This window comes from Bubalus kerabau, chromosome 19, assembly GCF_029407905.1.
Source record: "Bubalus kerabau isolate K-KA32 ecotype Philippines breed swamp buffalo chromosome 19, PCC_UOA_SB_1v2, whole genome shotgun sequence".
Classification (NCBI taxonomy): Eukaryota; Metazoa; Chordata; class Mammalia; order Artiodactyla; family Bovidae; genus Bubalus; species Bubalus kerabau.
The window spans coordinates 48,491,246-48,511,072 of record NC_073642.1 but is presented as its reverse complement, the minus strand read 5'-3'; the positions used below and the strand labels follow the sequence as shown (position 1 = coordinate 48,511,072).

The 19,827-nt window shown below is 38.4% G+C and overlaps 1 protein-coding gene across 1 annotated transcript in view; it reads right to left on the bottom strand.

The window, feature by feature from the left end:
- Positions 1-334: 334 nt before the first annotated feature.
- TTC6 (tetratricopeptide repeat domain 6) overlaps positions 335-19,827 on the bottom strand; it is a 193,727-nt gene continuing 174,234 nt past the window's right edge. The window contains exons 27-31 of the mRNA XM_055556203.1: positions 17,951-18,161; positions 13,716-13,868; positions 12,713-12,883; positions 1,058-1,283; positions 335-562 (exon numbers count right to left, since the gene is read on the bottom strand). Of these exons, the coding sequence (XP_055412178.1) occupies positions 426-562; positions 1,058-1,283; positions 12,713-12,883; positions 13,716-13,868; positions 17,951-18,161 (898 nt within the window). The 3' untranslated portion in view covers positions 335-425. The remainder of the gene's footprint in view (positions 563-1,057; positions 1,284-12,712; positions 12,884-13,715; positions 13,869-17,950; positions 18,162-19,827) is intronic.

Sequence of the window (19,827 nt, the reverse complement as noted above, 5' to 3'; positions counted from 1 at the left end):
TAATTTCTTTATAGTCATCAGCTCTCTATTTTTTTTAATCTGGATATTGTTGAATACATCTAGGTACTGATGAAAAGGTCAATGATCCTTTTTCTAAAATCATGCACTATTATTTTTAAAGGAATTATTTTACTTTAAAGAAAATATTTTGTATTTCTAGGGCCCTTGAGAAACATTCTCATTTAAATTCTAATCTTGTGAAGAAAATTCATTTTTCAGCTGTTACAAATCTGCAGAAAATGATCTAAAAGTTTTATAATTAATGTATAAAGAAGATGTTAAAATGTATCAAAGGATTATATAAAAGACTAACACAAGGAATACAACAATGAAGATAGTGAAAACTTTTTTTAAAAGCAACAAACAGGCTTCAGTTTCTGGAAGAACAACTGTGTAAATTGCTACAGAATCCGTGGTCTATGTACTCATACCACCGAGGCATGTTCTTGAAGATCAAGTGCTTTGTTATAGTCGGCCATAGCTTCTTCAATCAGACCTATCTTACCACGAACTTCTGCTCTAAGATTATATATTAGAGCATCATTAGGTTTCAAAGACAAAGCTGTAAAAGAAAAAAATTTTTCAAGATATCTTTTATGTGAGCACTCAAAAAGACTCATTTTTTAAATACAAATTTTATAATAAATTATAATAACACTTTATTATTACTATAAGTTATTAGTAAATAATAGTATATAATATAAAAATAAAATAACACTTTAGTATTACCTATTTGAAAACATTTTTCCTCATATGTACATTATTTAGTTACATTTGAATCTTTCTAAGAAAATTAACTCGGGAAACACAGTACAATGTCTTTTTTGAAAGTCGAGCAATATTATTTGTGTAATAATTTTCTACATTTTAGCATACCAATGCTGTAAGTTATTACATAAACAAATCTATATTGATTACATTAAAGATAAGATATATAAAACCATTAATTCTAATGTAAATTTATCTAAGCAAACAGACCTGATGTCTTTCTTTTTTTGTCATCTAAAAACAATTCAAACATTGTAATCTTACTCAAAAAATTACCAAAAAACTATACCTTTACTTAGGTCTTCTTCAGCCAGTTCATATTGCTTTAAACAACAGTAGAAGTATGCTCTGTTAAAATATACTGCAGCCCACAATGGACAGCTTTCAACTACATATGCAAAATCTTCTTTTGCTTCTTCATATCTCTTTAATACTGTATTTGCAATAGCTCGATTCATGGTAGCACATTCATTTTCTGGATCAAACTTTAAAGCCTTTGAGAAGTAGTCACTAGCCTATAGAAATGTGAAGATAATGACAATCTGAATATATTTTAACTGGCAGCTATACAGCAATTTGGAATACTTTTATTATAAAACTCAGGCCATCTGTATCAGATACAGATGATAAGAAGGTACAGTATTTGCAGAGAATGTAAAAGATGATAATAAAACCAACCAATAGTTGGTCTGCTTTGTGTTATCACCCTGTGTCAGCAGTTTTAGACAGCGTCAGAGATAAAATACTCCTCTCTGCTGAAGTGAAATGTTCTCCTACCACCTCCCCTGCTGTCTATGCCCCCACCCCCACCCCCCGACACACACAAATCCCATATTCCTGTACAACACTATAAGTTAGGAAAAAAGGTCACAACAGGAAAATAAAACATAAGTTAGAAAACTAACACTTTTCATATAAAAGCAGAGTAAGGGCTAAAGAGAGAAGTGAACTTTGAAAATAAAATTCTAAACCATACCAAAAAGGTTTAAAAACACAGTTATATATGAAAAGCTATAAGGAAAGAAGAAAGACGATAAAAATCAGCTTTTCAAGAAGATCCAAGATTCCAGATGCTTCGCAACAAATTTTCAAGCTGGAAAGGACCCTGCAAAGTGTGGTCCATAGACCGGTGTTGGGGTCTTAAGTAAGTTAGAAAAATCTTAAAAACTGCTCCTTCACCACAAATAGCTTGAGATGCTGATTAGACATGCTGCTACTCAAGGTAGGAATCTCTTCTCTAGTTAGAGAATGGATAAAAATTTGACTCCTTTGAATTTGAATTCAAAGGAGTTTGAAACCTCCCTAAATTAGGAAAAGTCATTTTTAACAATACAGCTTGCTGAATCCAATTCCTTTACCACTCAATTTTCCCCCAGCGCACCACAGTTTCAAAAAAATTTTGAAACCTCCCTAAATTAGGAAAAGTCATTTTTAACAATACAGCTTGCTGAATCCAATTCCTTTACAACTCAATTTTCCCCCAGCACACCACAGTCTGGCTTCTATCTATCTCCCTCTTTCCATGAGGTCAGTTTTTGGTAAGGCTAAGGGTGTTGTCAAGTCCAGCAGACATTTTCTAGACCTTTCCTTCCACAGCGTTTCTGTGGCACAGATGCCCTTGGTCTCTTCTTCCCCCTTAAAACTCTCTTTGTCCTTGAAACAGGGAGTCTTCCTAGTTTTTCTCCTACCTCTCTGATCGTTTTCTATCAGTCTTCTTCATTGGACTATTTTTCTTTATATTTCCCAGGGATTTGTTCTCAGTTCACTTCCACTCTGGGTGAAGTGGAACACTGGGAGTGTGCTGACCAGGAGCCCAGACCTCAGGGCCAGACGTCCAGGCTCCAGCACATATTAGCTCTACACCCTCAGGTGAGTATCTAAAACACTCTGACTCGATGGAAGCAAAAAATCGAACTCTACTTTCAGTGCTGCTATGACAGCTAAGTGAGCTAACAGGTAAAGTACTGAGAACAATATGTAGAATATAATAAAGACTCAATTATACTGATACATCTTTATTTTTTTGCCAGTATCTGCAAATGGAGAGATCATAGCCCTCAAGCAATACACCATGAATTTTACTGTTTGTGACTTTTGAGAAGCAATTAGATCAAGACTGTGTAATCCATCTCATCCCAGAATGGGAGCTGTTCTGTGCTGTGGCTAAGTGCAATTTAAGGATCCCTTAAAAAGGCAGCAGAATTGACATTCCTCTGTGAAAAGCTCAAAGAATTCACTCCTGAACAGGAGGCTGGACTCACAGTCATTACAAATGAGGCAAGGGAATGACTCAAAGCAGGGCCAAGACTTCCTTCAAAAAGTAATTTAAGTTTCATTTTAACTAACCAATAAGTCCTCAATAAAAACTACACAATTCAAAATCACAAAAGGATGACTTCAATCAGGTAGGAGCTAACAACTACCTCAGCTAAAATAAATGAACTTAGTAAAACACTATAGTATGGCTGACTGTGAACAATGTAACTTTCTATTACAGCTTTAAATATATACTACTTAGGAAATGAAAGCCTATATATTTAACGAGGTTACTAGAAGAACAGGAGTATTATCACCCATGGAGTAGTTAGAGAACAAAGATGCCTACCACAATGGATGGCCTTGATTTAACAACTGGTCTAATTTCCTCATGCACGTGTGTGTGCATGATAAGTCAATCAGTCATGTCCGCCTCTTTGCAACCTCATGGACTGCAGCACACCAGGCTTCCCTGTCCATCACCAATTCCCAGAGCTTGCTCCAACTCACGTCCATCGAGTCGGTAATGTCATCCAATCATCTCATCCTCTATCGTCCTCTTCTCCTCCTGCCTTCAATCTTTCCCAGCATCAGGGTCTTTTCCAATGAGTCAGTTCTTCACATCAGGTGGCCAAAGTATTGGAGCTTCAGCATCAGTCCTTCCAATAAATATTCAGCACTGATTTCCTTTAGGATTGACTGAAGTCACTTCAGTCATGTCCAACTCTTTGCGACCCCATGGACTGTAACCTGTCAGGCTCCTGTTCATGGGATTCTCCAGGCAAGAATACTGGAGTGGGCTGCCATTTCCTTCTCCAGAGATCTTCCTGATCCAGGGACTGAACCTACATCTCTTCTGTCTCCTGCACTGGCAGGAGGGTTCTTTACCACTAGTGCCACCTGGGAGGCTAGAACTTATTTACTAGCTTCTAGATGCTTTCTCGGAGAAGGCAATGGTGCCCCACTCCAGTACTCTTGCCTGGAAAATCCCATGGACAGAGCAGCCTGGTAGGCTGCAGTCCATGGGATCGCTGAGTCAGACATGACGGAGCGACTTCACTTTCGCTTCTCACTTTCATGCACTGGAGAAGGAAATGGCAACCCACTCCAGTGTTCTTGCCTGGAGAATCCCAGGGACGGGGGAGCCTGGTGGCCTGCTGTCTATGGGGTCGCGCAGAGTCGGATATGACTGAAGCGATTTGGCAGCAGATGCTGATTCAAATTGTGTTTCTAGAATTTCAATAGACTCTATCCCTAAATCTAAAATTCGTTCAGAACCATACCTGTAAGTTCCCTCATACTTGTAATTAATTAAAAGGCTGACTCAGTTATTATTGAAAAGTCACCTGTAGTTCATGATGCATCCAAATGTGGTTTAAAACCATTAAGCTACTAACTAATCACAAAAGAAGCCAGAATACATACATGTCTTAACTCTCTAGAGATTATTTGGTTTATTGAAGACCCTTCCTCCTGGCCCTAAATCTTCCATCCGTAGTCAGAAATAAAACGGGGAGGAGGGTGTACAGCAAATAGAATTTTCTCCACAAAAAAACCACAGAGCATACAAAAATAGCTGAATAAACCACTCTCCAAGTCTGCTTGTCTCTGAAGAGAGCACGCATGTATAAAGCCCAGGTATCCAGTCTATCAAGACAGAGGACAGACCATATTTTAGATCAAATATTTGCCCAGCTGATGTGCCCCTAGTTTGAGGGAAAAGAGCCATACTTTTTAAGTATGATCAAAATTCAAACTACACTTTAGATCTAACCAAACAGTCTTATACATGATATCCATAGAGTTATTAGGGACAAATAAGCTTAAAATGTGAGAGTTTCCTTCTCACGTGGACCACAAGCAGTTATGGAAACAGAAAATTGCCCTGGGCATTGTGTGTGTCTTGATCTCATTAACTAACTCTCTAGCACACAGAAACATTGCCAAAACCAGCTGGAGAGTAGCCTGAGCTTGACAAAGTTTAAGGTACCTTACCCTGACCGTCAGCCTCGGAAGACATTAGACTCCCAGCTATCTGAGGTCTGAGCTCCCAGCTATCTGAGGTCTGAGCTATGACGATCTCATTCACGCCTTACACAATAATATCTTTGATAATTCTCTGTCCCAGCATCTAACTCCACCTCTGAAGTCAACCAGCCTCATCATAGGGGTTAGCAAGCCAACTGATCTAACTCGGGAAAGAATGAAACTAAGGCAATTGCAGTAGAAATAGAATGGAAATGGCATGTGTGAGAAAAAACTAAGAAGCAAAACTGACAGAATTAGATGACTGATTAGAGGAAGCTGAGGAAGGAAAATCATGATTGATGCAATATTTTTACTCAGGTGACTCTAAGGAATGACATCTTGAGTTTGAGACAGGGTTTCTAGGAAGAAGAGCCAGACGGGGTGTAGAAGATACAGAGATTAATTCCTTTTTGAGTCTAACGCACTTATAAAGCATCCAGTTTTAGCAACTGATAAGTATGGGTTAGGAGCTCAGAAGAAAGGTAGAGGCTGACATGCAGCATAAGCCATGGGTATGGATGTGCTTTCTGAGTAAGGAAATATAGGGGAAGAGACAGGAGTGTGACTCCAGGCATTAAAGAGCTTTCCTGGAAGGAGGAGATAAGAGACTAACTCAGAGAAATGGTTGTGGAGTGACACAAAGCCATGTTGAATTTGTATAGAAAGAATTATATACAAAGCAGTACAGAGTCAAGATCTCACTTTAAATTTAACCACAAACTTCAAATGAGAACTTAAAGTTGTCTGGTAGTCCTGCTATACTTCCCTGGCATGTTCACACTACCACTCTCTAGAATAATTATTTCACATGTTCTCTTTCCTCTTCAAAACTCCTAGCCACACGTTCCCCTTTTTACCTATCCATCCTCACTCTTAACTGGTAAATGATACTCATATCTCATGGAAAAACTATAATCAATAAACAGAAATGCCTACTATCAAAATCTACCTATCAGACTTCCCTGGTGGTGCAGTGGATAAGAATCCACCTGCCAAGACAGTGGACACGGGTTCCATCACTGGTCTGGGAAGACTCCACATGCCGAGGAGAACCTAAACTTGTGTGCCACAACCACTGAGCCTGCGCTCTAGGGCCAGTGATCCACAACTATGGAGCCCACGTGCCACAACTACTGAAGCCCCCACGCCTAGAGCCCACGCTCCACAACAAGAGAAGCCACCGCAGCGAGAAGCCTGCGAACCGCAATGAGGATCTGCCCCCATTCACCGCAACTAGCTGAGCACGGAAGAATTGGTACCTTTGAACTGTGGTGTTGGAGAAGACTCTTGAGAGTCCCTTGGACTGCAAGGAGATCCAACCAGTCAATCCTAAAGGAAATCAGTCCTGAATAGTCATTGGAAGGACTGATGCTGAAGCTGAAACTCCAATACTTTGGCCACCTGATGTGAAGAAATGACTCATTTGAAAACACCCTGATGCTGGGAAAGATTGAAGGTGGGAGGAGAAAGGGACGACAGAGGATGAGATGGTTGGATGGCATCACCGACTCAATGGACATGAGTTTGAGTAAACTCTGGGAGTTGCTGATAGACAGGGAGACCTGGCGTGCTGCAGTTCACAAAGTCACAAAGAGTCGGACACAACTGAGCGACTGAAGTGAACACCACAACCAGAGAAAGCCTTCACAAGGTAACAAAATCCAGTGCAGTCAAAAAATAAATAAATAAAAAGCAACTTAAAAAAAAATCTATCCATCTACAGCAGCGGTACTCTCTTTTGTACTCTGCATTCCTTCACGACATAATGGATAGTGTGACCTGCTCTCTTCAAAAGCCACCCCTGGAACTTCTAAACTTTAGACCCATCAAATCTTCAAAGATTTTGATCCTAATTATCCCTATCACTCTCTCCTGCACCAACAATTTCTCCTTTTCCACCAGATCCTTTCATTAACATAGGAGCATGAATCAATATCCCTCATATTTTAAAAAATCAAAAATAGCAACACCTTACTCCACTCCAGCCATCACCCCCATTTCACTACTTCTCTTCGCAGGAGAATTTCTTGAACTAGTTGAACTGTCTAATTCTTCATCTCACATTTTCTCCAAAACCCTTTCCACTTAAGGCTCTGGTGCCATTGCTACTCCAATGATGTTCTTACCAAAGTCATCAAGGATTCTCTCCATCCTCCCCTTCCTGGACTTCTCAGCAGCATTTGATACAGGACACATTTTTTAAAGCACTTTATTCTTGAGGTGATATGTGTTCTCCTGCTTTTCTTCCCATCATCCTGACTGGAAACTCCCTTCTCAGTCTACACTCTGGTATCTCCTCTCTGCCTCACTTCTAAACACTGATGTTGCCCCAGAGCTTGCTCCTTAAACCCCTTCTCTCCACCTACATTATCCAACCAGGTAACCTCCTATGCTAATACTGATATAGTACTGCTTACATGAGGTGGTATTAGATGTTTATCATAATATCATCATAATATATATATTATATATCATAATATATAATACTAATATTATATTATTTTCTATTTCTTCCTCCAATAAAATGTAAACTACATCATAAAAGAAGTCTTCCTTGTCTTGTTTAGTTCTGTATCCTCAGGGTATTCACTAATTCCTAGCAGATGGCAGGTACATTATAAACAAAAGGAGATTGAAAGAATGAAGAGCTAAGTGGAATCAGGAAGTACTTGCTCAACTTTTCCAGCAAAATGCAAAGGACTGTAGCCTCTCAGTGGATAAAGGTGTCCCAAATATCACTTTTAAGGGGTATGGTGACAATATCGGGTAGTAGAGGAGAATACAGAGGTTATAGATCTCAGAAAATGCAAGCAATAAAAACAACTTTTTAAGATGAGTATGTTATCTTAGAAGCAAGGACTGTGAGTTCTGAGAAACACAGAGCTTGTGATAAAAGTCTTCCCAAACCAGGCTACACTAAATAGAACAGACTGTAAAGTCCTTTGCAATATCATCAGAGGTAGCTCAACTCAGAAAGTTACCATGGACAATCACCCTGTTTCCCACAGGAATCTCTGCTCTTAGTCCAGGGGGAAAAAATTATCTCATTCAAATATAAGTAACAGAAAAGTAATTTGCCTGCCTTCATTGTAAGAACCAAAGATAAAAAATTAACAGATTTTTAGAAATAAAATAAAAGTGACCAGAAAAAAGTATTGCTACACTGTAGATAAAAATTATAACATTATAAAATGAACTAGAAAAAAATTGGTAAGAAATTGCATTTAATTTTAAAAAATTAAATAAATAATCTATCTTTAAAAAGAGGTGGCCAGGAAGATATGTCATGGAAATGGCATAGAAAAGAATTTTAAAGAAACCTGAATTATAAGGTCCACAAGGTAATAACAAATAGAAAACACAGTAAAGATTTAGAAAGTGTTAGTCGATCAGTTGTGTCCGACTCTTTGCGACTCCATAGACTGTAACCCACCAGGCTCCTCTGTCCATGGAATTCTCCAGGCAAGAATACTGGAGTGGGTTGCCATGCCCTCCTCCAGGGGATCTTCCCAACCCAGGGATAGAACCTAAGTCTCTCAGGTTGCAGGCAGATTCTTTACTGTCTGAGCCATCAGGAAAGCCCAAAGATTTAGGAGAGAGATGCAAAAGAAAATGAAACAGAAATTAAGAGATTAAAAATTGCTTGAAAAAAAATAACTAGCATATAGAAGTCAAAAGCATCCCATTTATAATAATTGGTATTCACTGCCATTGAAGAAAATCAAAATAGTGAAACAGAAAAATTCTTACACTGAATTCAACAAATTTTCTGGAATCTGAATATTGAAAATGCATACTCTGTACTTACAACTTTTACCCCAAAAGGTCAATTCTAACAAATATTTGAGTAAAACTTTTCATTTATAAAAACAAAAAAAACTTTGGTGATTCTGACAAAAAGAAGTCATCGACAACAAAAATCAGGTTTGCATCAGACTTTGGGTACCAACATATATAATACCAAAAAATAGTGAAAGACACAAGACATTCAAGGAAAGAAAAAGTGAGTCAAGGATACTAAGTCCAGACATGCTGTCTTAAGACATAAAGGCTGCAGGCTAACAGCTGTGAACATGAAACAATTTAAGGAATATGAACCTTTTCTCAAGACTCTATTTGTTGTGGTTGTTGTTCAATCACTAAGTCATGTCCAACTGTTTGTGACCCCATGGACTGCAGCCCACCAGGCTCCTCTCTCCATGCGATTTTCCAGGCAAGAATACAGTGGTGGGTTGCCATTTCCTTCTCCAGGGGATCTTTCTGACACAGGGATTGAACCCAGGTCTCCTGCATTGGCAGGTGGATTGTTTACCATTACTGACTCAGGGAAGTCCCCAGGACTCTACTAGAAGACCAATTTTAGGGCACCAAAAAATGATTGGTTAGAAGGGAAACTTTGGCAAAAAGCCTGGTGAGGAGAATTATATATATTCAACTGAAGAACTAAGACTAAAACAAAAAGTAAGGATGAAAAAATAGTATGCAAATATTAAATCTTCTGGCAGCATACGAATAATGAAGGACAACAAAATGGGAAAATACAGAGAGAATGGAAAGCAAGTTAATGTGAGAAGTTTGACAAGTTGACAGAACAAGCTCAAGCATATTAAAGTATATAAATATAAACATTTTTTAAAAGAGAAAACTATGAACTAAAAGTGACTAATGTGTGAAAGGGAGAAGTAAGAGGGAAAGATATTAAAGGGTCATTTTATTGTTCTTCATAGCAAAGAACTTCCCTGGTGGCTCAGACCATACAAAATCTGCCTGCAATGTCGGAAACCTGGGTTTGATCCCTGGGATGGGAAGATCCACAGGAGGAGAGCATGGCAACTCACTTCAGTATTCTTGCCTGGAGAATTCCCATGGACAGAGGAGCCTGGTGGGCTATAGTCCACGGGGTCACAAACAGTCAGACACAACTGAGTGACTCAGCACGGCACACAGCGCAGCACAGTAAAGAAACTAAAGAAACAAGGAAGTAGGGGTACAAAGGTATTTTTATAAAGGTAATCACTAAAGCAAAACTGCAAGGAGATCAAACCAGTCAATCCTCAAGGAAAATCAACACTGAATATGCATTGGAAGGACTGATGCTGAAGTTGAAGCTTTAAAACTTTGGTCACCTGATGTGAAGAGACTATTCACTGGAAAAGACTCTGACGCTGGGAAAGGATGGAGACAAAAGGAGAAGGGGTGGCCGAAGATGAGATGTTTAAATAGCATCACCACTCAATGGACATGAATTTGAGCAAATTCCAGGATTTAGTGAAGGACAGAGGAGCGTGGTGGGCTGCAGTTCCTGAGGTTGCAAAGAGTTGGACATGACTCAGTGACTGAACAACAAAGCAAAACTGTAAACCTTCCTAAATGTTAGGAAAAATTCTAAATTTTTAAATAAAACAAACCACAGAATAAAAATTTAAATACATGTAAACAGAAAATAGGACATAAAATAACAGAACTAAGACCAAATATACTGACTGTGAAAATATAAATGGGATATTTATTAAAAGATAAATATTTTCAAATTTTGTCATCTAAAACAAAATCCAACTCTACATTGTAGGAAAGAGACAAAACTAAAACAAAGAATTTTAAACACTGAAAATAAAAGGAAGGACAAAAAATACCAAGCAGAAGCAAATCAAATGAAATCAGAGGTCTGGATCTTCATATCAGATAAAGGAGAATTTATTCCAAATAGAAACAAAGAAAAGCATTTGTAACACTGAAGATTACAATTCACAATGTATATATAATATGTATTAATATCTATACATGAAATACTGTATTTCATAAGGTGGGAATTGAACAGATATAACTGGAGAAGGAAATGGCAACCCACTCCAGTATTCTTGCCTGAGAAATTCCATGGACAAAGGAGCCTGGAGGGCCATAGTGCAGGGGGTCACAAAGAGTTGGACACAACTCAACCACTGCTGCTGCTGCTGCTAAGTCGCTTCAGTCGTGTCTGACTCTGTGCGACCCCATAGACAGCAGCCCACCAGGCTCCCCCGTCCCTAGGATTCTCCAGGCAAGAACACTGGAGTGGGTTGCCATTTCCTTCTCCAATGCATGAAAGTGAAAAGTGAAAGGGAAGTCGCTCAGTCGTGTCCAACTCTTAGCGACTCCATGGATTGCAGCCCACCAGGCTCCTCCGTCCATGGGATTTTCCAGGCAAGAGTACTGGAGTGGGTTGCCACTCAACCACTAAACAAGAACAAAAGAGATATAAAGAAACCTACATAGGATCACACTAATTATAGGATACTTGAATAAACCTTTCTCTGTAGAAGATAAACCAAATGAACAAAATAGTATGAATAAAGATTAATTTAAATACAATTAATAAGGTATATCTTACACATTTCAACACTATATGCCAATGATAAAAACTCTTTTTGGGAAGGCCCTTGGAATATTAAAGAAAAAAAAGTCATCATGTATTAGACCACATTAAAACCCAATAAATTTCAATATTCACAAAGATAAAAATCCTCCCTCCTGAACATTTTAAGTGCTCCATCAATTTTTCCTTTAATCAAAGGGGAAATTTGGCTAAAGTTTCAAGTGCAACATTTTGGGAAAACAAAAATAAAAACATTAAAGACCAAAATTCAGAGGATACTGCTGAAAACATTATTTGGGGGAAAGGCATAACCCTTAACAACTTACCACAATATAAGTGAAAGAGTGAATAAATAGATTAAGCTCTGACTCAAAAAATTAGACAAAGAATATAATAAAATTGAAGATAAACAGCAAAAGAGTAAACAAAGATTTAAAAAACACAACAAATAGTTTGATTCATGTAATGCATTACAATTCAAATATAATAAATTCAAAATATAAAAATATCATCTACTAACCCAACACTTTCATTTCAGACATTATAAACTGATGCTTTAAAAAAAGACTGTTGCCATAAAAACCAGAAGTAACATACATATCTCCTCACCCCCAGTCAAGTGCTCATGTGACTGAAACTTAAGGTAGAAATTACTATGAGATAGACAATTACATCCGGAGAAGGCAATGGCACCCCACTCCAGTACTCTTGCCTGGCAAATCCCATGGACAGAGGAGCCTGGTAGGCTGCAGTCCATGGGGTCACTATGAGTCAGACAGGACTGAGGGACTTCGCTTTCACTTTTCACTTTCATGCACTGGAGAAGGAAATGGCAACCCACTCCAGTGTTCTTGCCTGGAGAATCCAAGGGACGGGGGAGCCTGGTGAGCTGCCATCTATGGGGTCGCACAGAGTCGGACACGGCTGAAGCGACTTAGCAGCAGCAGCAGCAGCAATTACATCATGAAAGACAGTCTGGAAGAAAGTCTGAGATTTTGCTAAATGGGGGCAAAAAGAAGAGAATTCCAGGTGGAAAACTGGCAACAATGGACAGCAAGGAGACTGCAGGCACCTGGACAAGTCCAAAACAATGTTTACTGGACAAGTGTTGAGTGGCTGATAATAATGAGAAGAATAAATCCACAGAGGTGTAAACATTTAATACATAATTATAAGCATTCTTATGAAAGAGAAAATCTCCTAAAGAGCTAATGAATGCCTGAGACATAAGGATTGCATTTTGAAACTATATGTAATGAAGAAGGCACTTAGTGTCAAAAAGAAAACGAGAAGGAAAACTCACATTACCTGGGAAAATTGCCTGTGATGAAAGTAGATATTTCCTGCATTAAAGTAAGCCAGCGAGTAGGTGGGGTTTAAAGAAATTGCTTCTTGATAGTCTCTCATTGCGTTCTGTTGTTGACCCATAAACTCATGAATCACACCACGATTTGTTAAGAATTCTGCTGTAGCATTGATCTGCAATATAATATAAGAGTAGTTAGTGTCTGGGAATAGTATTTATCTCCGATTTCATGTCTGCAAAAATGGACATTATGAAATCTCTTTGTGGGAAGCTAGTGATTTTATAGGGCAGGTGAAACCCCACTAGAGCAAACATTTTGAGAAAGGACTTGGCATGAAGTTGGTTCAATGCCAACATTTTGTTGATTTGGTTGCAATAAAACAAATAATCTTAGTGCTTTACTCAGTTCCTTTGCAAAGAATGGGGCTTAAGAATAGATGCATGAGGAAAAGCTTGTCTGTTTAGCTCTGTTAAGCTGGAGGAAAAATTTAAAAGTTAACATGTTTATTTGTCCTATGCAGTATAGCAATTACCTTTCAGGTCTTTCCTTTTTCTGATCTCAAATATTACAATATCTACCCAAATATACAAAAAAAAAGAATACAAAATCGAGAAGACAAAAAGCAGATTTTCTGTCTGAATTTATTTGCCATTTCACTACAAAAAAAGCTGGGGATTTACATTATTCTTTCTTTAGTTCCTTCAAAGCCAGAACATTATTTTTTTAATTATAAAATAATATTGATGTATCATGAAGCTATAAATTTGCATGTACTAAGAGGAATCAACATTTATTAGAAATGTATTTTCAAAATTTTAAATACAGTTAAGTTAGAAAACTGGCAAGCTGTAATAACTCTCTATTCTGCGAAACTCCTGGGGGAAAAAAATACAAATATTATTTTTTCTACAAGTCACTTTTAAAAGGCAACAGAGGACTTCTTACTTCATCTTATTCACTGATGACATTAATTTACACTAATGATAATATAAATGGATTTTTACCTTTATGGCAGCATTTATATCCTGAAATGCAGCAAAATTATCACCCATCTGAAGACAGACCACAGCTCTTCCTTCATAGGCTAGGTAGCTCTTTGGATCAACTTCCATAGCAATGGTAAAGTGGTTCCAAGCTTTCTGGAATTTTCCTTGGGCCTAAAATAATTTTCCATTTACACCAAGTAGGAAATTGTCCATATCATGACAAATGTTTATGATTCTAACTTAAATAAAGTCTTTTAGTAAGGGTATATTTATACTGTGCTAAATCTAAGATATTTTAAACAAGGAAGTAGGCTGTACTGTGAATACATTCAAATGACTGATTCCCCTGAGTATTTATGCTGAAATTTTAATTAGTTGAAATAAATCTGATTATCAGTCATCTCTTAGACGGGTCTTCAACAACATAAAATCTTGACCACCATGGAAACACCAATGCTTCTGACAATCACTACAAAATTTACATTGAGTTCTGAAAGCTCAGTTGGTAAAGAATCCACCTGCAATGCAGGGGACCCCGGTTTGATTCCTGGGTTGGAAAGATCTGCTGGAGAAGGGATACGCTACCCACTCCAGTATTCTTGGGCTTCCCTTGTGGTTCAGCTGGTAAAGAATCCACCTGCAAAGCGGGAGAGTTGGGTTTGATCCCTGGGTTGGGAAGATCCCCTGGAGAAGGGAATGGCTACCCACTCCAGTATTCTGGCCTAGAGAATTCCATGGACTGTATAGTCCATGGGGTAGCAAAGAGATGGACATGACTGAGCAACTTTCACTTTCACTGCACACACAGGCAGGAATCGTTTATTTGCTTGGCATTGAAACTCTAGTTACAAGAAATAAACGATTCCTGCCTGTGTGTGCAGTGAAAGTGAAAGTTGCTCAGTCATGTCCATCTCTTTGCTACCCATGACTATACAGCCCATGGAATTCTCCAGGCCAGAATACTGGAGTGGGTAGCCTTTCCCTTCTCCAGGGGATCTTCCCAACCCAGTGTTGAACCCAAGTCTCCAGCATTGCAGGTGGATTCTTTACCAGCTGAACCACAAGGGAAGCCCATAATGGTATAAAACCTAACTGTTAAATTGCACCAGTGTCTGGCATTTTAGGATCACTATGCACATTCCATGAAAAATGCATACAAATCAACCAAGCAGGTATTTATACCAACCTTAGTACCAACTGGAAAAAAAGAGAGAAGGTTAGGAGAGGACACTGTTAGCAGAAAGATGTCAGAGTATTTCCTAGAGAAGACCAGTTGGCAACTAAATAAATCATCACAGAAAGGCAGTGAGTTGATAAATTCAGCACAGTCCAGGGCCTGTCTTTTATTCCTGTGGGCTCAAAAACCCAACTTGCCAGTCTCAGAAGCTGACTCTCACATAAACCAATTGACTCTTGAATAAAACTAATACAAAATAGAACTTAGAGTTAACTAGACACTCTTTGGGAGAAGGCAATGGCAACCCACTCCAGTTCTCTTGCCTGGAAAATCCCATGGACGGAGGGGCCTGGTGGGCTGCAGTCCGTGGGGTCGCTAGGAGTCAGACACAACTGAGCGACTTCACTTTCACTTTTCACTTTCATGCAATGGAGAAGGAAATGGCAACCCACTCCAGTGTTCTTGCCTGGAGAATCCCAGGGATGGCGGAGCCTGGTGGGCTGCCATTTATGGGGTCGCACAGAATCAAACACGACTAAAGTGACTTAGCGGCAGCAGCAGCAGACACTGTCTTTAACCAGTAAACTTCTCCCTCACAGTAAATTATGTGAAAATCAACGTCACCATCACATGTTCATTTGATAAACAAGGAATTGAACTTGTCTGGTCCTGACAACACCTGTTTTGCTCTCTTCCACGTCTCTAGTGCTAGGCACGTAGAAGGGGAATCTGTTTTGTATTTATCTAAAAAATGGTCACTCTTGGCCCTAAATAGGATTTGATGGGGTTTTCTTGGCTTTCATTTTTCAGTCCTTCCTTTCCTGATCCAATTCCTCCTCATACTAACGAGTTTTTCAATTCTCCTTCAGCTTGATATACACCCAGTGAGATCTTCATAAAATACAGATCTGATGTCAGTGCTCTGGTGAGTGATATTCACATTTTTAACTGACCTAGACCAGTTACAATGACCTTCACCTCCAGTCATTACTCAGTTCTGCAGTCTTATCCCACATCACTCTCCCCTTGTCCATAACATTCTGTCTCCTTTAAGCCCTCTGTCTCATTCTCACCAAATGAGCTGGTCCCTCTCTGTGGAACACCGTGTTCTAAGCCCCAACTCTTACTCCTAATTACTAGTTTTTCATACCTCGATTTAAATGTTAATTTCTCAAAAAGTCTTTCCTCATCCCCTCAAACAAAGCTGTTTCCTTCATATAAACTGTCCTAAAACCCATCCTTTTTTTTTTTGTACTTATCCTGAGTATAATTAAGTAATTATTCATGTACCAGCTTGATGCTTATCCCTTCAATAGGTAGTAAACTCTACAAGAAGAACCCAGTGTCTTTTCAACACTGTAGCCCTAGGCCTAGGTCAGTCCCTGTCCTGTACTAGGTGCCCAGCAAATGCAATGAACGATGACATTAACACATTTCTTTTGATTGCAGTCAGTTCTAGCTGTTTTGGGAGTCACCCTGTCTCTAAACTGACTTTGCAAGTTTCTACTCTGATCAAATAATGGCTAATTTCATGCTTAACTCTCAGAAGGCAATCTTATTTCCCTTATTAATCAGTTCTTGGGCATACCTCACTATAACCAAGCCACAACCACCTCCTAGTCTTAGATCAGCCAAATTCATTTATTTTTTAAATGAAAAAAAAAAAAAAACTCAACTTTAAAAGACATTGTAGATGTCCATCAGCAGACGAATGGATAAGAAAGCTGTGGTACATATACACAATGGAGTATTACTCAGCCATTAAAAAGAATACATTTCAATCAATTCTAATGAGGTGGATGAAACTGGAGCCTATTATACAGAGTGAAGTAAGCCAGAAAGAAAAACACCGATACAGTATACTAACGCATATATATGGAATTTAGAAAGATGATAACAATAACCCTGTATGCGAGACAGCAAAAGAGACACAGATGTATAGAACAGTCTTTTGGACTCTGTGGGAGAGGACGAGGGTGGGATGATATGGGAGAATGGCATTGAAACATGTATAATATCATATAAGAAACGAAATCACCAGTCCAGGTTCAATGCATGATACACGATGCTCGGGGCTGGGGCACTGGGATGACCCAGAGGGATGGTACGGGGAGGGAGGTGAGAGGGGAGTTCAGGATGGGGAACACGTGTACACCTGTGGCGGATTCATGTTGATGTATGGCAAAACCAACACAATATTGTAAAGTAATTAGCCTCCAATTAAAATAAATAAATTTATATTAAAAAAAGACATTGTTAATAAGAATTTCTGAAATTTATCATAATTTAAACATACTTTTGCCCATTGTTTAATTTTTTTAATAATAAAAGACACAAAAAGATTACTCCTTTCCTTTTCATGGAAAATATAACACATCTAGCACTTTCTTCCAAAAATATCACTCCATATTTTGTAGTCCGCATAGCTCAGTGAGCGTATGGGTCAGGTCAGTGTCCCAGAAATCACTCAGAGACATGCTTGATAACACAAAGAACAACACTCTTCCAACTAGCTGGAAGGACACATGCCTATTCTCTTGGCTTCCAGTGTGTTCTAATCCACTGCCATTTGGAAGATGACCTGAATTCAGAAGTCCCTATATAATGGTTGTCTGGTCCATCGCATAGGTCATGTCATTACATTGTCTATTCCCTTTAGCTTTTCATTAATTTAATAGGATAAAACCTATGGAGCCCAGATATAACTAGTGAAATAAATTTTAACCAGATTTTTATATGTGAAACTCACTGGGAAAGTCTTCAAAGTTGTCTATAAGAGTGGTATGTATAATAGGGTGAGGTAGAAAGGGGCGCAGGCAATAAGGCAACTCAAGTTGACAAGATCCTCATCTCACTATCACACCAGGTTCCTGGGTTCGCTCCCCAGGCAGGCTCCCTGTAACTCATCAAACCCCTGCTTCCCACTGACACTGTGAATACTAATACGAAGATAAAGGTAAAATGTTCACAGTGAAAGCAGCATTGTGTATACCCATCACCACTGAAAGGTCAAATATAACCTCTTTCTTGTCCAAAAGGTGCTTTCGTGGTCCAAAATGTTGTCATATGATATTACCTGCAAATTATAGCCTAAACAAATTCTGGCTTTTGTATAGACTGGATTAAAATGCAGTGCTTTCAGAAAGTCCTTCTGTGCTTGCTTGGTGGCCTCATCATGTCCATATTCCATGTAAGAATTTCCACGTCCAATGTAAGCATCCAGAAAACGTGGATCAATTTTAACAGCCCAGGTGAAGAAGTTGACGGCTTCTTCAAACTCTTTATTCCTGAAAAGAAATGAAAATATTAATGCTTTCTGGTGAATTATCTAAGTGCTTTCCTGTATATAACCTTTACATAAAGGAATGCATTAACTCTTAAAAAAAACTTTAATTTTTATTAACATATGAACTATCATAAGAACTATTGCCATGGAGAAGGAAATGGCAACCCATTCCAATATTCTTGCCTGGAGAATCCCATGGACAGAGGAGCCTGGCAGGGGGTCTCAAGAGTCCATGGGGTCTCAAGAGTCAAACATGACTTAGCAACTAAACCACCACCACCACCAAGAACTATTGCCATACGACCTAAGGCAGTCTGATGCGGTTCTTTGAAGATATTGGTAGAAGGAAAGAGGGGAAGTAAGAGCCTTCTTTATAGCAGAATACATTGAGATGATATTCTAGAGTTCTTTTTTCAGAATTATAAAAATCTAAATGGCATTCTTGAACACAGTTATCAGTGGACAGCACAGAAAAACATACTATTATTAATAAAATACACCATTTAAATCAGATGAAAATAAATTCATTGTTATACAATATGTCCTTTATAATGAAAGGAGCTCAATTTTTTGTCACACGGGAATTCTTACTTCAGAACTTCTGTAAAGGCAGCCCATTTCATTTTGGACACCAAAAGAGAAGGGGAGAGAAAGAAGTGAAATGCATTTTATTATTAACTTGTGAATGTATGCGACTAAATGATAACTCTATCTTCCTTGATTAGTCTCCTGTGGTTAGGTGAGGGTTGTTGAAGTAATCAAACATTTATCCATGGGTATATAAAGTCACTTTGCCATTTCACATGCAAATCTAATAAGTATTTTTAATTTCAATTAATATAGAGAGTTTAGAATTTTTTAATAGAATGAAGGAGCTAACACTGAGTAACTACTTACTTACCAGGCACTGCGCTTAGTGCTTTACATATACTATTTCACTTAATTCTTCCAACACTTCTGTAAGCTTGTTATAATCTTTTTATATTTTATAGATTAAAAGAATATCATGACTCAGAAAAGTTTGCACATATTAAGTAACATAGTAGACAGCATGCTAAGATTGCACAGAGCAAATATGTGGGGTTCAAACCCAGGTGAGTCAGACTCCAAAATCCATGCTTTCCCACAAGTCATCCCTACCCACATTCTTCACCTTTAGCATACTTGTAGCTGGCGCACAAGAGCCGGTGTGGTGACCTCTCAACAGTGCAGTCAGAAGAAAGGCTTGGAGTTCAAAACTAAGCCTGAACATACAAATTAATACTAATTTTTCAAAACTGCTAGAAGGATCAAATGACAGCATGTGAAAACCCTTAGCACAGAGACCCTCACCCAATAAAGATTACTTTCCTCCTTCCATTCTTTTCGTTACTTCTCCAAAAGGTTTCAAACTTAACAAGATGCATCACTTGCTTTTCTAACTTTTCCTTTATAAAAATACACAGAACCCAGGGTAGCTGTTCTAGAAACTATCATCTCTTAGATATCACTCAGCATTCTCTTAAAATACAGTTTCCCAAACCTCAGCCCTTCCTTCATGACAGTTGCCCTGTGTCCCAACTACACCTATCATTTATTGAGTATTTCTCTTTAAATCACTTTTTTACTTAAGTAAATCTATTTTTTAAAATAATTTAAATACCACAAGTACAAAATCAATATCTCAT